The sequence below is a fragment of the Mchenga conophoros genome, linkage group LG20, assembly GCF_057382185.1.
Source record: "Mchenga conophoros isolate Kocher_MC1m ecotype Shallow Benthic linkage group LG20, M_conophoros_male_GT1.1, whole genome shotgun sequence".
In the NCBI taxonomy this organism is placed as follows: Eukaryota; Metazoa; Chordata; class Actinopteri; order Cichliformes; family Cichlidae; genus Mchenga; species Mchenga conophoros.
This window is the reverse complement of record NC_140545.1, coordinates 36,393,636-36,412,452: the sequence shown is the minus strand read 5'-3', so window position 1 is coordinate 36,412,452 and position 18,817 is coordinate 36,393,636. Positions and strand designations below refer to the sequence as shown.

At 45.4% G+C, this 18,817-nt stretch overlaps 1 protein-coding gene across 2 annotated transcripts in view; it reads left to right on the top strand.

Moving 5' to 3' along the window:
* The window catches only part of acss2 (acyl-CoA synthetase short chain family member 2), a 21,020-nt gene extending 11,604 nt beyond the window's left edge, over window positions 1-9,416 (top strand). Inside the window, exons 8-19 of one of the 2 annotated variants that reach the window (XM_085258826.1) lie at window positions 438-485; window positions 3,528-3,665; window positions 4,423-4,593; window positions 4,779-4,912; window positions 4,981-5,113; window positions 5,313-5,369; window positions 6,427-6,507; window positions 6,604-6,712; window positions 7,008-7,076; window positions 7,416-7,592; window positions 7,696-7,770; window positions 7,918-9,416. In XM_085258826.1, coding sequence (XP_085114952.1) covers window positions 438-485; window positions 3,528-3,665; window positions 4,423-4,593; window positions 4,779-4,912; window positions 4,981-5,113; window positions 5,313-5,369; window positions 6,427-6,507; window positions 6,604-6,712; window positions 7,008-7,076; window positions 7,416-7,592; window positions 7,696-7,770; window positions 7,918-8,045 — 1,320 coding nt within the window. In that variant the 3' untranslated portion in view covers window positions 8,046-9,416. The remainder of the gene's footprint in view (window positions 1-437; window positions 486-3,527; window positions 3,666-4,422; window positions 4,594-4,778; window positions 4,913-4,980; window positions 5,114-5,312; window positions 5,370-6,426; window positions 6,508-6,603; window positions 6,713-7,007; window positions 7,077-7,415; window positions 7,593-7,695; window positions 7,771-7,917) is intronic. The other variant, XM_085258827.1, reaches the window with a different exon arrangement.
* The last annotated feature ends 9,401 nt before the right edge of the window (window positions 9,417-18,817 follow it).

Sequence of the window (18,817 nt, the reverse complement as noted above, 5' to 3'; positions counted from 1 at the left end):
CTGAGTCACTGCGAACGCCGCCACCATCAGGTCTGCCTGTAACTTCTGACCTGATGGAGGCAGTGTTTCCTGTTGCAGATGGAGGTAGCCACTGAGCCGTCTGATTGGACCTCCGTTGTAGTCGTTCAGAGTTTGAGTTTTGTGGAAATTCCTGGTTATAAATTGGCTCTGAAAATTTTATAAAGGGGAAACCAAACCAGGAAGTGAGTGGGAGTGACTCACTGCCTCTGCTGGACACTAGAGGAACTGCAGGATGCTGACTTTTCTTTCTTTTTCTGTTTTGTTCTGTTAAATCTGAAATTTCAAACTTCATCACTGTCACGATTTGATTTTGGGGATCCTGATTTTTATCTTTGTGTTCTTCCTTTTCAATAATCCTTCTCCCTCATTACTTCTCCTTCCTCTTCCTCCTACTCCTCCATCTTCCCCCCATCCAGCAGGAAAAACAGGCGGGCAGAGTAAAGAAAACGCGTCCCGTACCAAAGGTATTTTCACAGCTGACCCTCGATAACATCTTTGCTTCGACTCTTTGTTTTAGAGGGAGTTTCACTCTGAGAAGAATTTGCAGAATCTGCTGCGGAGCGGAAACAATAAACGTGATAAGAGCGAAAGCTTCAAGTCTCACTGAGCGTTTGGAAGCTTTCAGTCATTTTTGGCATCGTCCTTTCAAAAGCTCTGATAAGATTTAAAAGCTCTCGTTGCTGATTTATTGTTTTACCTGCAGCAGCAGTTTGTTCCTCTGATTTTTGACAGTTCAGATTAAACCAATAAAAACAGATTTTCTTTAGATCTGAAATGAGTTTTAAATATTTGGAGAACATTAAATAATGACATCATTCAGCGCTGCGTTTAGAGGAAACCTTCAAAGATGGAAGTGCTGCTGCTTTCTGTCGCATCTTTGTCTGAACTGTTGAAACTCGCTGGAATAAAAAGTGAATTCTGAGTGTGGATTAACACTAACACTTTCTCTTTGTTGTGCAAACACTCCTCGTGTTGTGCACTTTCACCTGTGAGTCCTGACGGAGGCGAGCGCTCGCCTGTGGGCGGTGTCCACGCCCTGAGACGACTCGGTGTCTGATAAACCTGCTGTAACGCTTCTCTCCTCTAAACGCTGCCAGTCGGGAAGAATCAGAGCTCCGTTTGTCCGGAAAATAAAATCCGGAGACGCGGATGAAGACTAATCGATGACTCAGCCATCCCTCAGTGAGAGTGCACGCTGAACGAGGCGCTCGCTACGATGAAGTGACAGACGGAGGACTTTGGTTTTTACTCGGTTCAGGTGAGCCCACCAAGCTGTTCGCACCGCTCGATTGATGACTCGAGTCAGCAGTGCCTGACGGTGGTAAGCTATGGGTGGTGTCGCCGACACATACATGAACCACAGGTAGATGTCAGAGGACTCCGCCCCTTGTTGTTTCCCAGGGTAATCAGGTGGGCTGGGTTATAAACCGCATCGCTGCTCTGATGTCATCACACATCTGGTGCAGATGTTTCGCACTTTGACACACGTGACGTTGAAACGGTGACGGTCGGGTTGATTTGTATAGCACATCACCAACAGCTCATGCTGCACTAAGTGCTTAACAGTGTAAAGTCAATAAGATGCACAACAATGATGCAGTAAAATATAGGAAAACAAGTCAATAAAAACAACAACAAATAAGGCTGTTAAAACCAAAATGTTCAACGTGTGTGAAAAGCCAGACCATAAAATGTGTCTCTAGTGATGATTTAAAGTGTTAGTGTTTGTGCAGGTCTAATATTAAGAGGAAGACTGTTGCAGAGTCTGGGTCCTGCCACAGAGAAGCCTCTGTCACCACCACACTTCAGTCCAGGAGTAGTTAAGCTTAGTTCTGACCTGGACCTCGCGGTTCTTCCTGGAGCATAAACCAACAGGAGCTCAGACGGGTGAGAAGGGGCTCGCCCGGTTTGTGATTTAAAAACAAAAAGTACGATTTGGACCCTGTGAGGAACCGGGAGCCAGTGAGAGGCCGACACTGGGTTCAGTTTAGTGCCAGTCAGCAGACGAGCAGCTGCATTGTGGAGCAGCTGGAGACGATGAAGAGAGGCCTGGTCCAGTTACCAATAATGACAACTTCTGTTTTGTTTCATTTAAAAACTGAAGCCATCCACTGTTTGACATCAGCTGCATAACAGCTGCAGTGAGTCTGTCCCTGCTTTCAAAGGCAGATCGATGCAAGTCCTCTGCAACCTGAAATGAGAGGTTGTAGCGTGAGAACATGGAGCCAGTGGCAACATGTAGACTGCAACCAAGGCAGGACCCAAACTAGAGCCTTGAGGTGCACCAGGTCCAGTTCTGGATACAAACAGAGCTCTGATTCTTCCTCGCTAACCAAGATGCGGGCGGGGCCTCGTGTTTTCACGCTACGTACCTGCCCACCAGAGCTTACCTGTGCGACAGCCAGGTAAGATTCAGGTCCCAGGGTGGTAATTGCTCTTCTTTCCTCTGCATGTAAACCTGAGCAGATTTATTTTAGCTGGAACCCACCCGAGGCCCCGCCCACTCGACGTTCACCCGTCAGCTCTGTATCTTCCTGTTCGACCGCGAGCATCGTGGGAGCCGCAACTCTGTGACATCAGACCCGGGTCGATTTCCTGTGTGAACGCGGCTCGTCAGCGGATTGTTTTTGGCTCAAAAAGGCAAACGAGATGGAGCCAAGCGGCCACGCAGCCAACGCACTGGGAGTAATGGGAGATTGTTGCCGACTCGTCCTTCACGTCCGCTTTAAAGCATTTACATAGTCCAGATGTTTTTGCAGTCACATCTGGACCTTTAACACAGGTCAGTGTTTGGTGCTGGAATAGAAGACGTCACCTGAAGGTGGTGTTGGCTCCGTCAGGTGTGCTGTCAGTGAGCTGGGTTTTTACTGAGTTTACGAAACGTACACAATAAAATTTATATTTATTTATTTTGTAAATGTAACTTTGAGAATCAAACATTGGTACGTATGTAAAATCCACCCGCTCGGTGTTCACGGCTTTCTTCTTCGGCATTCCCAGATGGAGACCCTGTAGTTTGAACCGCCGCGTGTGCCCGGGTGGAGCGCGCCCCTGCCCCAGACAGCTGCAGCCTTTGCTCCTCCGTGGGAGGAGCGTTTTATTCCGGATCCTCGTTAGTTATCGGATAATCTCCCAGATGATTCGTCTGAAACGTGCCGCTGACATTAAATTCATCGTTGGACATATTTTAATATCTCGGCTTCAGGTTCCTTTGTGTGGTTTTTAAAAACGCTGGCGTCGCCCGGGGTCTGATGGACACACAGGAAACCAGTGGGCGTGGCCTCTCTAACTCTCTGTGGCTCTGTTCTCTCAGATTCACAGCTGCTGCTTCTTCTTCACTGTCTTCAGTAGTTTGAAGGTGTGAGTGTCAGACTAACTGTTTGGTGTCTTAGATTTTACAGGTCTGAATGTTTACAGGCCGATCGACCGGGTTTCAGGCACGACTTTGGCAGTTTCACGTGTGTGTGTGTGTGTGTGTGTGTGTGTGTGTGCATGCGTGTGTTCAGGTGCCGTGGAACCCCGAGGTGGACCTGTGTTGGCACGCTCTGCTGCGTGGCGTCTCAGACGAGTGTGAACCAGAGTGGTGCGACTCTGAAGACCCACTCTTCATCCTCTACACCAGCGGCTCGACCGGCAAGCCGAAGGTGAGGAAACACACCTGTGGGTCACCTGCGTCTCACTTAATGAGGCGTCCTGCTCAGATACTCTGTGTCTGAGGAAAGCCCACCTTCATCATCACCTGCTCACCGCAGCAGGCGGAGCTTCAGTAACTCGTTCAGGGTGTCTGTGAGCCGGAGAGTGAGACATGAATGTTATAACTGTCACGGCCTTTATTTTCCAAACGTGGGTGGTGACAGGTTTGTTTTAGAACTTCTGACTTCATCGTTTAAAACTAAATGATGTTTATTTCGTGGAAAATTATGAACAGAAATCAACCAAATAACTTCTTACAGCTTAAAATGAAACGAAAGTTAATCTGCTTTAACAAGTTCAAAAAGTGGTCAAAAAATCATTGTTTGCCAAATCATCTGACAAACAAACATCTTTACCACACGCCTCCAGGGTGCTCGCAAGCCCTTGATTAATGGGAGGGTCCATAAGCTAATAAACCAATCACTTTCCTAAAATAAAATAAATTACAAATTTACATAACAGATGCGATTGCATTTGTCCCTAACTTTCATCGAGCGTCACCTCCACCCACCTCCACCAGCTGCTTCTTCCACACATTTAACTACTAAGATCTGCTGGAAACGGGTGGTACCCACACTGCAGCTCATAAGTGGAATAACTGTGGGGTCATTTGATGACTTCCTGTTTTGATCACGTTGAGCCTGCTCACATTTCTGCATATGAACGCTCCTCTTAAGCTCCTCCTCGCTCCTCTCGTCTCGCCTGCAGGGAGTTCTCCACACCGTCAGCGGCTACATGCTCTACACCGCCACCACCTTCAAAGTGGTGTTCGACCACCAGCCCGACGACGTGTACTGGTGCACGGCGGACATCGGGTGGATCACCGGGCACTCTTACATCACTTACGGCCCGCTGGCCAACGGGGCCACCAGCGTCCTGGTGAGTGTGCGAGCGCGCTCAGACTTCCTGTTTACAGGTGTGGGCTGACGTGTGATGTAACACTGATGTGTCTGCGACGGTTTAACCCGGATAGATGAGTCCAAAGCTGTCTGATGATCAGAGGTTGGAACTTCCTCCAAACTTCCTGCAGTTATTTTTGTACATGAATCTTTTGTGTGCGTCAGTTCGAGGGTCTGCCCACCTACCCCGACGTGAGCCGTATGTGGGAGATCGTGGACAAATATAACGTCACCAAGTTCTACACGGCTCCCACCGCCATCAGGCTGCTGATGAAGTTTGGAAACGAGCCGGTGCAGAGGTGAGCCGAGGCCCCTCCTCCCTCCACGAGGAGCCTGCGGGGTAACTCACCTGTGCCTTTGTGTGCAGGTACAAGCGAAGCTCTCTGAAGGTTCTGGGGACGGTCGGAGAGCCCATCAACCCCGAGGCCTGGCAGTGGTACTACAACGTGGTCGGCGAGAAGAGGTGCCCGATAGTCGACACCTTCTGGCAGACGGAAACGGTGAGTGATGGTTTCCTGCAGCTTCAGCACCGCCGCTTCCAAACGTCTTTATGTAGAACAGATCGGTCTCCATTTCCAACCTGCCTTTCTGCTTCTTTGTGCACCTGCTGTTTCTCTGCTGAGCTTTTGCCTCAGACTGTGGGCTGTGCTGCCCCCTGCTGGGTGGCTGCCTGAGATTAAAGTTGCTTTCTGTTTTCAGGGAGGACATGTCCTGACTCCTCTGCCCGCGGCCACGCCCATGAAGCCTGGATCTGCTGTGAGTAAGGCTGAACATGACGTTTAGGTTCAAACGTGTGTTTGGGAGAAACGTTAAAAGGTTAAATGAAGACAATAAGATAAAACAGTGATCGAGGCTTTTAACCCTTTTAAGCCCTTTGCAGCTGTGCACAACTGTTTTTAAATTCCAGTAGAATTACACCCACGTAGGCTAGCACAATCATTTTCTTTGCATGTGAAACTGGACGAGTCGTACTTGCTTATATCTAGTCTCCGCTCACAGTTTCCTTCCACAAACGGCTTCTTGCAAAAATGCTGTAAAAGCACTGACAACAACAGAATCATCATAATCCAGACACGAGCGTTGCTGATCTGTGACGTCATTTTTGGTGGAAACGTAGTTTTTTCCCTGCAGGGCCTTTCAGAGGTTTCCTGCTGTGTTTGAACGTCACGTTTGACTCCTGTGTGGTTCCTGAGAGGCTCGAAAGAAAACAGGTTTATGCTGTTTTCTTTGAAAACTGTGCACAATGATATTTATTTTGTTTTTCCTGCAGTTTATAAAAATTATTGCATCTCAAAAATGAAACTATGAAGATGCTCAAAAATTTCCCGTGCTTGGATATTTGCAATTTTTTTTTGCATTTACAGTTTTGAGGGATAAACCTTTGAAATGTGTTTGAAAACAAACAAAAACAGAATCACAAATGATTTTCTATTGTTTGTAGTTTATTCCACAGCTTGTGTAGTTACTATGGGCATGAAGAGGAGCTCTGGCAGACTTTGGGTTTAAAAGGTTCAAAACTTTACATCTAAGAAAGTGCTGACGATGCGTTTGGGTCCAGGTGAGACCCGCCTTTATGCTTCTGTCACCACAAACAAGACAAAGGAAACCTGTAAATCTGAAAACAAAAACATTTAAAGATAAATTCATGAAGGAAAAAGGGAAGCGAGGAAAGCTGGTGATAGAAGTGAAGTAAAAAGACATTAAACGCAGAAACAAGTCAATCAGGTTTTCTCACCATTTATCGTCTTTTTAAAAATGTTTTCTTTTTCATTTCGTTGCTTTCGGTTCGCCCCTCCCCCGCGTGTCCCCACAGACGCTCCCGTTCTTCGGCGTGGTGCCGGCCATCCTGAACGAGTCTGGGGAGGAGCTGGAGGGGCCCAGCGAAGGATACCTGGTCAGCCTTGAGTAAATGAGCCTTTATTTGTCTTCGTGCTTCATGCGCGTCTGCGAGCGCGTCACACCTGCCGTTTGTCTCCGCCCTCTCACACAGGTGTTCAAGCAGCCGTGGCCCGGCGTGATGCGCACCGTTTACGGAAGCCACGAGAGGTTTGAAAGCACCTACTTCAAGAAGTTTCCAGGATACTACGTCACAGGAGACGGTGAGCAGCGCGTCATGTTTGACTCGACTCTGCAAGCGTCAAAGAGACACAAACTTTTCACGTGTTCGCTCGTATTTGCGTCAGACTGAGGCCTCTGCAGCGACCGTTTGAAACTTTAGCACATCAGAAGTTTCTCATTTATGAAGTAACCTGTAATATTTATTATTAACCAGGCGTTTCTAAAGGGGCGTGGCCACAGGTCTGTGTGGCTTTCACAGCTGCTGTGGATCTAAAACACGACTCGGCGTCTCGGCTGCACTAAACTTTTTAATCCCGCCCCTTCATTTTCTCGCAGGTTGCCGTAGAGACAAGGACGGGTACTTCTGGGTCACAGGAAGGATAGACGACATGTTGAACGTCTCAGGTAAGACGCGACCACCCAGTGACTGCCTGTGAAACCCAGCTGTTAAACACCTGTCTGACCAGCAGAGGGAGCTGTTGCTCTGTAAACTTGTTTCATACGCAGCCGCAGGGATTCTGATCTGTAAGTGTATAAAATCCAAAACTAATTCTTATTTGATTTTATTAAGTTTCTTTTATTAAATGATCATTTTTAAAAACTTAATAGATTTTATTTTGCACCTTCTCGTCTGTTCTGAGCTTTTTTACGTCTCAGCGCGTTCCTGCGTGTTTTATGCGCTCGTCTTCGTGTCTGACACCCGAGGGTGATTTCTGGTGTAACGGTGACCCGTCTGCCCTCCAGGTCACTTGTTGAGCACAGCTGAGGTGGAGTCGTCTCTGGTGGAGCACGAGGCCGTCGCCGAGGCCGCCGTGGTGGGCAGACCTCATCCGGTCAAAGGAGAGAGCCTCTACTGCTTCGTAACGCTCAATGATGGCGTGATGTACAACAGCGAGCTGGAGGCGGAGCTAAAAAAGCAAGGTGGGTGAAGGGACTGTAAGTCTCCTCCGAAGCTTCGTTCCTGTCAGGCTTGTTGATCTGTGAGCTCTCATCATCTGACGCGAGTTATACTTCGTGTTCACAGTGAGGGAGAAGATCGGCGCCATCGCCACACCCGACTACATCCAGAACGCGCCCGGACTGCCCAAAACCAGATCTGGTAACGAAGCTAGCTGCTCTGTTTCACGTTAGAGACGTGTGAGGGTTCCTCCTCGACGCTCAGGTGTGTCGTTTTTACCTGCGGCTGACGCGGTCGCACCTGTAGTCGCTCTGCTGAAGCCGAGCTCTGCCTTCTCTCCGTCTGCAGGGAAGATCATGAGGCGGCTGCTCCGTAAGATCGCCTGTGACGAGCGGGAGCTGGGCGACGTCTCCACGCTGGCGGACTCCACGGTGGTCGAGCAGCTCTTCCAGAACAGATGCTGCACGGCGGTGTGACGCCTCCGGGATCCTCGGAGGGAGACGCCGACTGCAGCCACACGCAGGAACAGCTGCTGCGAACCAGCCGAGGAGGAGGAGGAGGAGGAAGGAGCCCATAAACTTGTACAGCAAACAACCTTTAGCTCCTGATGGTGATGATGTGAGAAGGCTTGGCTGCAGGTAGATCGTAGGCGTGTCCACATGTGCAGTAACTCCTCAAACCGTCACATCTGTCTGCACGTCCACCTGCAGATGTTTCCAGATGTTGACGCCGCTGCTCTAACCGCCCTGCAGTCGAGCTGAGCGGTTGAGGATCAGGGTAACACTTCATGTTGGTCTTCTCCCAGTTTTTTAGCCAAAGATGAGCTAAGAGGCACCTGACCGATGTCGGGTGTCGGTCTCCTGGTTTAAGGCCGATGTGAAGCGCTACCCCTCTCCCACGCTGACTCCTCCCCTCCCGTCGTGCCACAGTACCGTTTTGTATGCTGACGATTAGCTAACCATGAAAACGCTCGGCTTTACTTTTAACGTAGTCCCTTTTTTATGTAGGAATCTTTTAGGTTTGTGTGTCTGCATGCTTCTGATTTATGATCAAAGCTTCCAGGAATCTGCATCCACCAATGATCCGGGATTGAGCGTTCGATCTCCCCTTCAGTCCGTCTCCTCGGGTACCTCCGGACCTCTCAGCGCTGCTGCAGGAAGTCAGCACGACGGAGAGCGGGACTTCCTGAGGAGCGGTCTATAAACCAGAGCGATGCTGGAAGAGGCGCACGGGGACGAGCCGCCTCTGAACATGATTTCTTCTCAGACTTTTGCGATCGCACCTCGGGTCTTCTGTCCTGCTGTTTTTGTTTTGTTTGTAACAGCTGAGCAGCGATCGGCTCGTGTGTCAGTCTGGAGGAACCAGAGAAAACCTTCAGTGACTCATAACTCATCGACCTGCTGACTTTACTCTATAAAAAGACCGAACCAGCAGAGTTTGTGCTCTGTTTGGGGTTCAGACTAAAAACCTGAATTGTGAACGATGTGGTTTAATTTGAGGTGGGAGTGAAAACATGAACACTAGGTCTGTGGATTAAAGTGAGAACACTTTGAAGCAGGTTGTTGGAGCCCTGAAAGCTTTCTCTGTGTGCTCGACAGACGTCTGATTGTGATTTAAAGGCCGGTTCGATTTCAGCTTTTATTGTCCTTTATTTTTTAATTCTGTTGTTTGTATCAGTGTGCCAACCACATGTGCAGCAGTGAGCTGGGTTACAAACTCGAGAAGCTCTTCCTGTCTGTCTGACTCGGGTGGAGGAAAGAACGCAGCTGATTTGCAGTTTGGCGTTTTGTTTGTTTCCCTGTTTGTGTCAAAGTGTTTGCAATGACAGTAAATGAACATGACTACTGCCTCTGCTCCTCTCACCTCTTTGTTCCTGCACAAATGTTTCATACTGCAAAATCAAGGATAACTCTGATGACACCAGTTAAAGTTCAGACTCAACAACAACAAATCGTTGATGCACCATTTTAGCCCATAAGGACCAATCAAAGCTGCTGTTTATCAGCTGATTCTGTGCAGTTTCCACGTGATGCCGTTTATCTTCAGCCACATCACTCCTTCATTCGATAAATTATTTGTCTTTATAATTTTTAAGTTGGTAGTAAAGTCAGCTTCAAGTATTATTGCTTCTGTTATTCCAGGTGTCGCGTGTTTAAACATCCATGATATTTTCATCAGACGACACATGAGCCAAGAGGACAAAACATTGTGCGCTGACCTCATCGTACAGAAGGAAATGTATTTGGCACAAAATGCACACAAATGAAAAGTTCTTCTTCTTCGCCACTGTTGCAGGCAGAGTTATTGTCCAGTGGATTTATTTTTCCAAGTGGATCATTATTGGTCCACTTGATTGATCTTTACTATTATTAATTAAGATCAAATAAATTATTAAGATTTATTTTTATTTTATTCATTTATTTTTTAACTTTCAAGTTATTACAAACAGAACAGACATGACTGGGGGATAGGAGAGGAAAAGATGTTCAAGAAAAAGACATTAAAGTCTTCTGGAAGGAAAACAAGCAAGAACAGACCACAGCAGGTAAGTAACAGTAAACGATAGATATCGAGTGTTGCTGAGCAGCATGCAAGCCCGACAACGCACAGTATGCTTTGAGGTAGCAGCTAAGGAAGACACAGGTGCGCACACACTGTACCTGAGTGTGTGTGCGTGCGCGTGCGTACACACACCTGTGTGGATCAGCACGGTTTCTCCATGTAGCTTTCTGAGAGGGTGTGGGGAGCCATAGCCCCGCCCCCAGAGCATGAAGCAGCCATGGAGGAGATTCAGGCCCCAGAGCTCCAGAGGCTGAGTGCGAGAGCCCGAGGAGGACCACCGGAGGGGCAACCACACCACCCTGCTGAGGAGAGCCCCAGACAGGGGGTCACCCAGCAGCCAGAGGGGGCTGTGGCGACAGCCAACCGCGTCAGAGCGGACCGAGCCACGGGCGCCAGGCCCCGCCAAGCCAGTACACACCTGAGCGCCCAGCCTGGGATGCCTGAGAGCATCAGCCACTGGCAGGCGGGGGCCATCCGTGCCCTAAACACACACACCCGCCCTCTCACATCATCTATAATTGACTGAGACAGGACTCTTCCAGACACTAAACCAAGGCACAATGTACATTTCAATTCCTTTAATTTTCATATATATATATATATGTGTGTATATATATATATATATATATATATATATATATATATATATATATATATATATATATATATATATATATATATATATATATATATATATATATATATATATATATATGTATATGTGTATATGTTCTTCCTCTACACCTCTTGATCGGTTGGTGAACGATACAGCTGTATGTGTGCGAGCGCCACTCATGTTTGTTGGACTACTGCACAAACCAGTTAGTGACAAACAGAATATTTTTTAGGTTTTTGAAACCATCACTAACTGAATCCTGATAATCGTGTCTCACTTACAGGCTGGATTATGGCTCTGTGCATACAGACTCGGGGATTATGATGCCCCCTACCTCTGTGCTGTTGGGGAATCTCTCATGGTGATATTTTTACTGGAGTAGCAGCTGGAAGTTTGAGCTGGATATGAGATTTCCTCACTGATCAGGCTTCAGCTTATGATAATGGTATTTTGTTGGTCCTCCTTTGCTTGCCAAAACAGTGATGTGCTGTGGTACCAGCACGTTACCAACAGTGGGATGTGCTGGACACACCGTCCGTTTGAAAAATACTGACCCCTGCAGACCAGGAAGGAGAGCTGCAGCTTTGGAGATGACCTGGTCCTCTTGCCCGTTTTTTTTTCTGCTTCTAACATCAACTTTGAGGACAAAAGATTCACTCGCTCCGACTACCATCTGCCACGATGAAGAGGTGATCGATGTCATTCACTTCATCATCAGAGCTCAGGACTTGGGGCCTGAACGTGGCGCCAGTGTCCGGCAGCCTCGCCTCTGTCAGTGCGCCCCAGGGTAGCTGTGGCTACAATGTAGCTGCCATCACCAGTGTGTGAATGTGTGTGTGTGAATGGGTGGATGACTGGATGTGTAAAGCGCTTTGGGGTCCTTAGGGACTAGTAAAGCGCTATATAAATACAGGCCATTTACCATTTGAACAAGGTAGTTTTGAACAGGTTCAGAGAAAATTGTTAGGATCATGTTTCCTTTCACCCACTAAGCCAGATGCACACCTATGTGCGGATATAACCTCATAGGTGTGAGCACACATGAGGCAGTTTAGAAACGTCACTAAATACTGAGGAGAGGTTTCTGCTGGATTATCTTCTCAGCCATTTATGGTACTGTCTCCTCACTGCATGCTTCATTTAACGTTTCACAACACACAATGTTGTGTCAGTGCAGGTAAGTAAAAACAAATAGATTCGAATGCTTTCACCCTACTATTAAACCCGATTCTTTGATCCCCACGATAGAAAACCCGACTCCGAGTGGTCAGAACATTTATTTATTTTTATTTATTTATTTTATTTTATTTTATTTTATTTTATTTTATTTATTTATTTTTTGGTCAGGACATTTATATATTTGTTCAATCCTCTTGTGGAAGAGAGAGAGCCCTGCACGGCCCAAAGCCAGTTGCAGAATCTCTAACATTCGAAGCTCAACATGAGTCTCATATATATGTTATTTTAGTACTTCAGACGTCACACAGTTTCAATACAACCAACTCCTACTACTCGGTTCCTCTTTTCTTTGTGTCTCACTTCCTGTGCAGCTTGCAAAAGCTTCCCCTTTCTGAGGTCTGTTGCCAGGGCAACCTGTCGCCCTTCGTCTGAACTTAGTTTCACTCTCTGTTCCTCATATGCTGCAAAAACATGCAGTTTCCTGTCAGCCTGTGACTTAGTCTGGGCCTCTCATAAAACAATCTAATCAGCAAATAAGCATTAAGATTATATATTTATTTCTTAACAGTTTCCCCCTTTTTAACTAATTCTATTAGTTAACTTAATTAACCCCCTCAATAACTCCTGTTAACTAAGAACAGATTTAATTGGCTTTTCCTGGTAAAAGGTTCTACATTACTTTTGTCACTCTTTGGAAACAGCCTCTATAGAGTTAACCTTTAAAGATTTACTCCTGATTTTTCACCCCCTCCAGGGGTAACATATATCTGGTCTTAACACTATTTTTGGGCAATTTACATCACATAGAAATCCTGCAAACTATTACTAAAGTCGCTCTCATTGCTCTTCATTACTTTTATGCTCTCATTTAACCTTAACAAGCTTTTAGCCTCCTAAACAACACATTTTCTGGAGCTGTGGTTCTCTGTGCTCTGTGCTTCTGATCTAATTATTCAAACTTGGTTCAACCTATCGTGTTCGGGACGCTCTAATCAAAAGGATCAGCCTGATTATGTGTGTAAGCATGTTGGCATTTACCCATCGGCACTCAAGGTCATCCCTACAATATATCAGTTCAGTCAGTCATGCTGAACGACGTTTTTGACCTTCACTTGACCGAGTGACAATTCCTATGAGCACAATTGCAATGTGTGTGCAAAAATCACTTATACATACATAATCTTCAATGTTATTTGGGACGACCATGGCTCAGGGGGTTGGGAAGCGTATCTGTAACCGGAAGGTCGCCGGTTTGATCCCCGGGCTCTCTGTCCTGGTCGTTGTGTCCTTGGGCAAGACACTTCACCTACCGCCTACTGGTGATGGCCAGAGGGGCCGATGGCGCGATATGGCAGCCTCGCTTCTGCCAGTCTGCCCCAGGGCAGCTGTGGCTACACCTGTAGCTGCCTCCACCAGTGTGTGAGAGTGAATGAATAGTGGAATTGTAAAGCGCTTTGGGTGCCTTGAAAAGCGCTATATAAATCCAATCCATTATTCATTTGGGTAAGCGACACTTTTCAGAAGCTCTCTTCTTCTCTCATCTGATCATGAGCATCCTGTACAAAAAAATTTCTCACCGCCTCAGCGACCCGATCAATGCACGTAGACGGTCTCCAGTCATTCAATCATTTTGTGGAGGTTTTCATAAAAAGTGTGGTCGAGGACAGATTCCCACCAATGGAAATGCAGAAATGCTTAAAAACAGTCAAGAAAACCGATGATCGTTCATTTATTTCTACGATGTGCAAACATATAAACCAGAGCATGGTGCCCGGACCTGGGGAGACTCCGCCTCTCTCAGAACATCTCAGGGCCCCCCAGGTGTGGTCCTCGGAGGCGCGGCTGTGGAGCCCTACGCCTCACATTCATGAGGCGTATGTTGAAATCCCGTCTCTTTGCCTGGGCTGTTGACATCTGGCTGATTTAAATCCTTTCATCATGTTTTGTTGTATGGCTGTTGACCTTCTAGTTTCAGGCTGTTTTAATTTCTGTGTGTATTTTATGCCTGTTTTTATTTTTATTTTTTACTTATTTATTCTTCTGTGCCTGTTTTACTGTCCTTTACAAATGCTGTGGCTACAGTGTAGCTGCCATCACCAGTGTGTGAATGTGTGGATGCCTGAAAGCGCTTTGAGGTCCTTAGGGACCAAGTAAAGCGCTATACAAATACAGGCCATTTACCATTTTTACCATTTTACAAATAAAGCTGCATTGTGGGCGTTGCTCTTGCTCTTGACGAAGGCGGTCGCACTTTTCTCCTCCCCTCCTCCTCCTCTCCCTTAGCTTCCCTGCTTAGCCTCTTATGTCCTTGTCTAGTCTCGTGTTTTTTGTATTACTTTCCCTGGAACACTCTCTCACAGTCTGTTCTCTAAAACCTAAAAGAGGAATTATGGATTGGATCTGGTTCCTAAATGCAATTGACACCCCTTTCTCAATGAGAAGTCTGGGCTCGGGTGAGCCTGAGTGCTGAAGATATCTACCTATTCGGAACCATGGTAACAGGGTTCTGATTGGAGCTGGCTTGGCCCTGACTTATCGAAGAATGAAGAAAGAGGAACCGGCTGTTCGAACCCCCACAAGGCTGCCCGCTGGGATTGGAACGATGGGACGAGGCATGAGTTTCTCAAAATGGGCTCATTGAGTGCAGCACGGAGAAGATCTTGGAGAGGCTACGGCTGCCGTGAATACTCAGAATAAGATCTCTGACTGCAGACTGGATGACATCTCGGGGAGGCTCACTGCGGTCGTGAGTTCTCAGAATCGGCTCCTTGAGCACAAGAATGACAACATCACAGAGCGCAAGTATGGCTTTTAACAATGGCGAAACTCGCGGCTCTCCAACGGGAGATTGAGAGACCAGTGTTGGACTGTAGAACAGCTTTGAAATTCATATGAGATGTTCGCACTAAAGTAAAAACAACCATCACTCATGCGGAGACCCTCTCGGCGCCAGCTGCGGTCTCAAGGCTGGAGCTGAACAACAACACCCTGATAACGACTGTGTTTAGTCTGTTCTTCCCATTCCATGCAAGGCCACCTGGGTTGGCTGGAAGACTGTTTACTTAGCCTCACTGCAGTGAGTTCTCTTTCAAACATTCGCTTTGGTGTCTCTGCGTTGTCCACAGAAGCCTTTGTGTCATTTATGTGGAAATAAAAATCCTGTCTTTGACCACATTGCTCCTGGCTCTCGCATCGTCAGTGATTCTTGAGATAAGGGACAAAACACGTCCGCCGATAAAACCCGATTTTGGGGTTAAAAATATGCACACAAGTGTTAACCCAGCTGACTAAGAGACAAACCAAGGCAATGTTTACACAACAAAAGTATGATTTTGTGTTTTGTTATGCATATATATTTACTTTAAATGGTACAATACATTACCAGTGCCATAAAAATCCACTGTCCACAAGCAGGTGTGATGATATTAAAACAGAGAGAAAAATGAACAGTAATGTAAAATTAAACATCAAGTCACTAAGTATTTAAGTCAATACCTTATTTAATATCAAAATGTACACCTGAAATTTATTTTTGCATATTTTAAGTGATTAAAATCGTGTCCAGAGTTTTTGTCAACACCATCAGATTTTTAAAAAAGTACAAAAAAATCAGGAATGATTGTGGGCAGCTTACACTCTGAGGACCCCTTTACCACTTCCTGTTCGATACACATGCCATGGTGAGTTTTTTTGTTTTAATTTCATTTATGGCACAACTTTGTGATAAAACTGCGTCACAGCCACCAAAGTCGATGAAATGCAAGATTTAATTATTTTGTAAAAAGCTTCATTTAGGTAGATTGTTGAGGCCATAAGCAGCTGTTGAAAAACAAGCTTCTGTCAGAAAAACACGTGTTATGAGAGAAAGTCGGTATTTTGTCAGCACCATCAGATTTTTGTCTGACGGTGTTGACACTTTTTGTAATGGTGTTGACAAACGCCACAAAAGTGTCCTATTCACTAATTATGTTAAGTTTTTTTTATTAATATTTCAGTCATATTACTTCCTGTGTATTTTACTGATATTTCTGCTTTATAGGTGTGTCGAATATTATCGAATTTGCCGTATCTTGAATCTCATTGTTAATGTATACTTTATTAATCCTGTAGGAACATGCTTAGTCCTCTGCGTTTAACCCTTTCACAAGCGGTGGGCAGCTACAAATCCATCGCCCGGGGAGCAGTGTGTAGAGACGGTACCTTGCTCAAGGGTACCTCAGGAAAGCCGCTGTTCGGTAGATTTGAACCCCCAAGAGATCAGGGGGCAAACACTCTATCTACTGAGCTATCTCTGCCCCGAGAGCTGATGATGTATGAAGCCTGCATTGGAGTCCAAACTACCTGCGTTTATTAAGGCTGTTGTGTTTTAACATGTTTCAGTGCTTTTTATCTTGTTCTTTTACATATGAACAAGCCCCTAAAAACAGCCAGTGATCACTGTCAGGAACCCTCACGTTAACTTTTATCAAGTGGAAACGAGTTAGCATTCATCCTCCAGCTTCACTGTGTTTATGCTAACATAGCTGTGTCGCTAGCGATCACGTAGCACATCATTATATACCAGCTAGCCCAACTTCAGTAACCCTACAAACGTCACTGCTGTTTAGTTTCCTGTCTTCATTTATGTTGGAAGTGATAGCAGAGCTGGTGTATCATGTTTAGGAGGAATCCAGCAAGCTAACTTCTAACTCTGTTAAATTTCACATGTTCTTTTTTTATGGATGCCTGGATGTTACACCTGGTAGAGCCTGATGATCCTCTAATCGCCTGAGCCAAGGTGTGAAACTGGGTGTGGGTCCCAATCAGCCGGAGTTTCGGGTGTGTTCATTGTGAAACCTGGCCCCACCTTATCATGTGAATTCCTGAGGTCAGATGGCCCAGGATGTGAGTGGGCGTTAAGGCGTCTGGGGAGGGATCTCCAAAGTGGATTATAGATGGCAGAGAGTTGGTGTCGTAAACCCCGCCTCTGTTCAAAGATGGTCGCTCACAGTGGACATAGATGCTTCTTTCACTCCTCTTTCAAACCATCTGTCCTCTCTGTCCAAAATGTGAACATTGGCATCCTCGAAAGAGTGTCCTTTATCCTTAAAGTGTCTTTATCCTTTAAGTAACAAAAAAAAAATTCTCCAAACCAAATTCTTCAAAGAGTGGAAAATAAATTTATGTTCAATTGTATCAAAAGCCTTTAAAAAAATCCAGGAAGAGAATGAAGCTATAGTCAGGTACCAGATCAGATTAATCAGTGTAATGTTATTAGAAAGGTGTCTGTTTCTCATAAAGTCTGACTGTGTCTCATCGATAATTGTGTCCGGGACCTCTTTAGTTCTGTTAGCAAATATTAAAGGCATAATCTTATACTCATTATTGAGCAGACAGATGGGTCTCCAATTATCACAAAAGTAAGTCTTTGGTTGGTTTTGGAATAAGTGTTATGAGACCTTGAGTAAGAGCAGGATGGAGGGTGTTATTCTCGATACTCTCTATGAAAGCAAGCAGTAAAAACGGAGGCAGGAGATTTGAGCAGCTGTGCTCCCGCGGACGGTGATCACGATCCCTGTCTGGCACAACAGCTGGAGCTCAGCAGGCAAAACAATCGCACGAGTGCTGCTGTTTGACTGAGGAAGAGTAAAGTAGTCGTGGTCAATCACATGACCACTTACAGACAAAGCAACAAGGTGACATATACCAGTTTATAAACTGATAGGCCAGTAAAACCAGAGTGATGATAAACAAGATATACGCGTGTTCTTCCTCAATAGTTTCGTCACGTCTGTCTAAGGACAGCAGCGACGCTCTCTGCTTATGAGCAAAAACAACAACACAGCTCCTAAAACAGTGGAAGTTTCAGGAGCTGTGGAGTTTTGAGATGTGAGAGATTTGTGACGTTCAGCGTGTTTGGAGTGTGTAGTTAATGTGTTGTGTAGTTAGTGTGTAGTGTTGTGGATAGTGTTGTGTTGTGTGTCAGAACAATGAGGCGACTGCTGTCTCCAGGTAGAAACAGGAGTGACACACCTGCTGCTGTCAGACCTGCAGGTATCAGGCTGTGATGTTTCCTTTATAGTGGACAGAAATATTTGCAGTGGCACAAATAATTTGTGGCATCTTATTGAAGAACAGCTGATTGTTGTGTAAACAGTTTGAAATGGTTATTTAAAAGATCAAGGTCAAAGGTAAATGGCTGCAAATAACTTGTTTGCAAAACTTGTGCATAGGATTTTAAAATTGACAATTTATATTTGCATTTAAGGTTATGACATATGATTCAATAAACATGTTTGTGGTTGTTACAGTAAAAATATAACATTATCTACTCTGATTTTATGTTTTTTGTCTGATTTTAGATCAGTTGTGTTACTACAGTAGTCAAAATGAAAGCATGACTGCAGATTCAGACACGTGAGGTTGTGCTGATGAGACCAAACAAGACAAAGTAAATCGTTTTTAAAGGTGAAATGTGGAGGAAACATCAGAAGTAGTTAAAAATGGCCGATTACACCCTGGACCCCAGAGGGTTAAAATGTTTTTTAAAGTAACGCAATAGTTACTTTTCAAGTAATTAATTACTTTTTGAATCTTGTAACTCAGTTACTAACTCAGTTACTTTTTTGAAGAAGTAACTAGTAACTATAATTAATTACTTTTTCAAAGTAACTTGGCCAACACTGCTTATTGCCCACCATCTACACTGTCGGCCGCTGTTGGATTTTTTTGTTTTTTACTTACTTCCGACAGAAAGCCTCATTTCTGCTGTTCGATACTGAACAAATTGAAATTTTTTAAATTTTGCAAAACTGCAAAACGCTGAGCTTTGTCTCTAATCAAACCTCTGTAACTTTGCTCTGCTTCACTTCGTTTTTGACAATATTTTTAAGGTCATCTGCTATTAAAAAA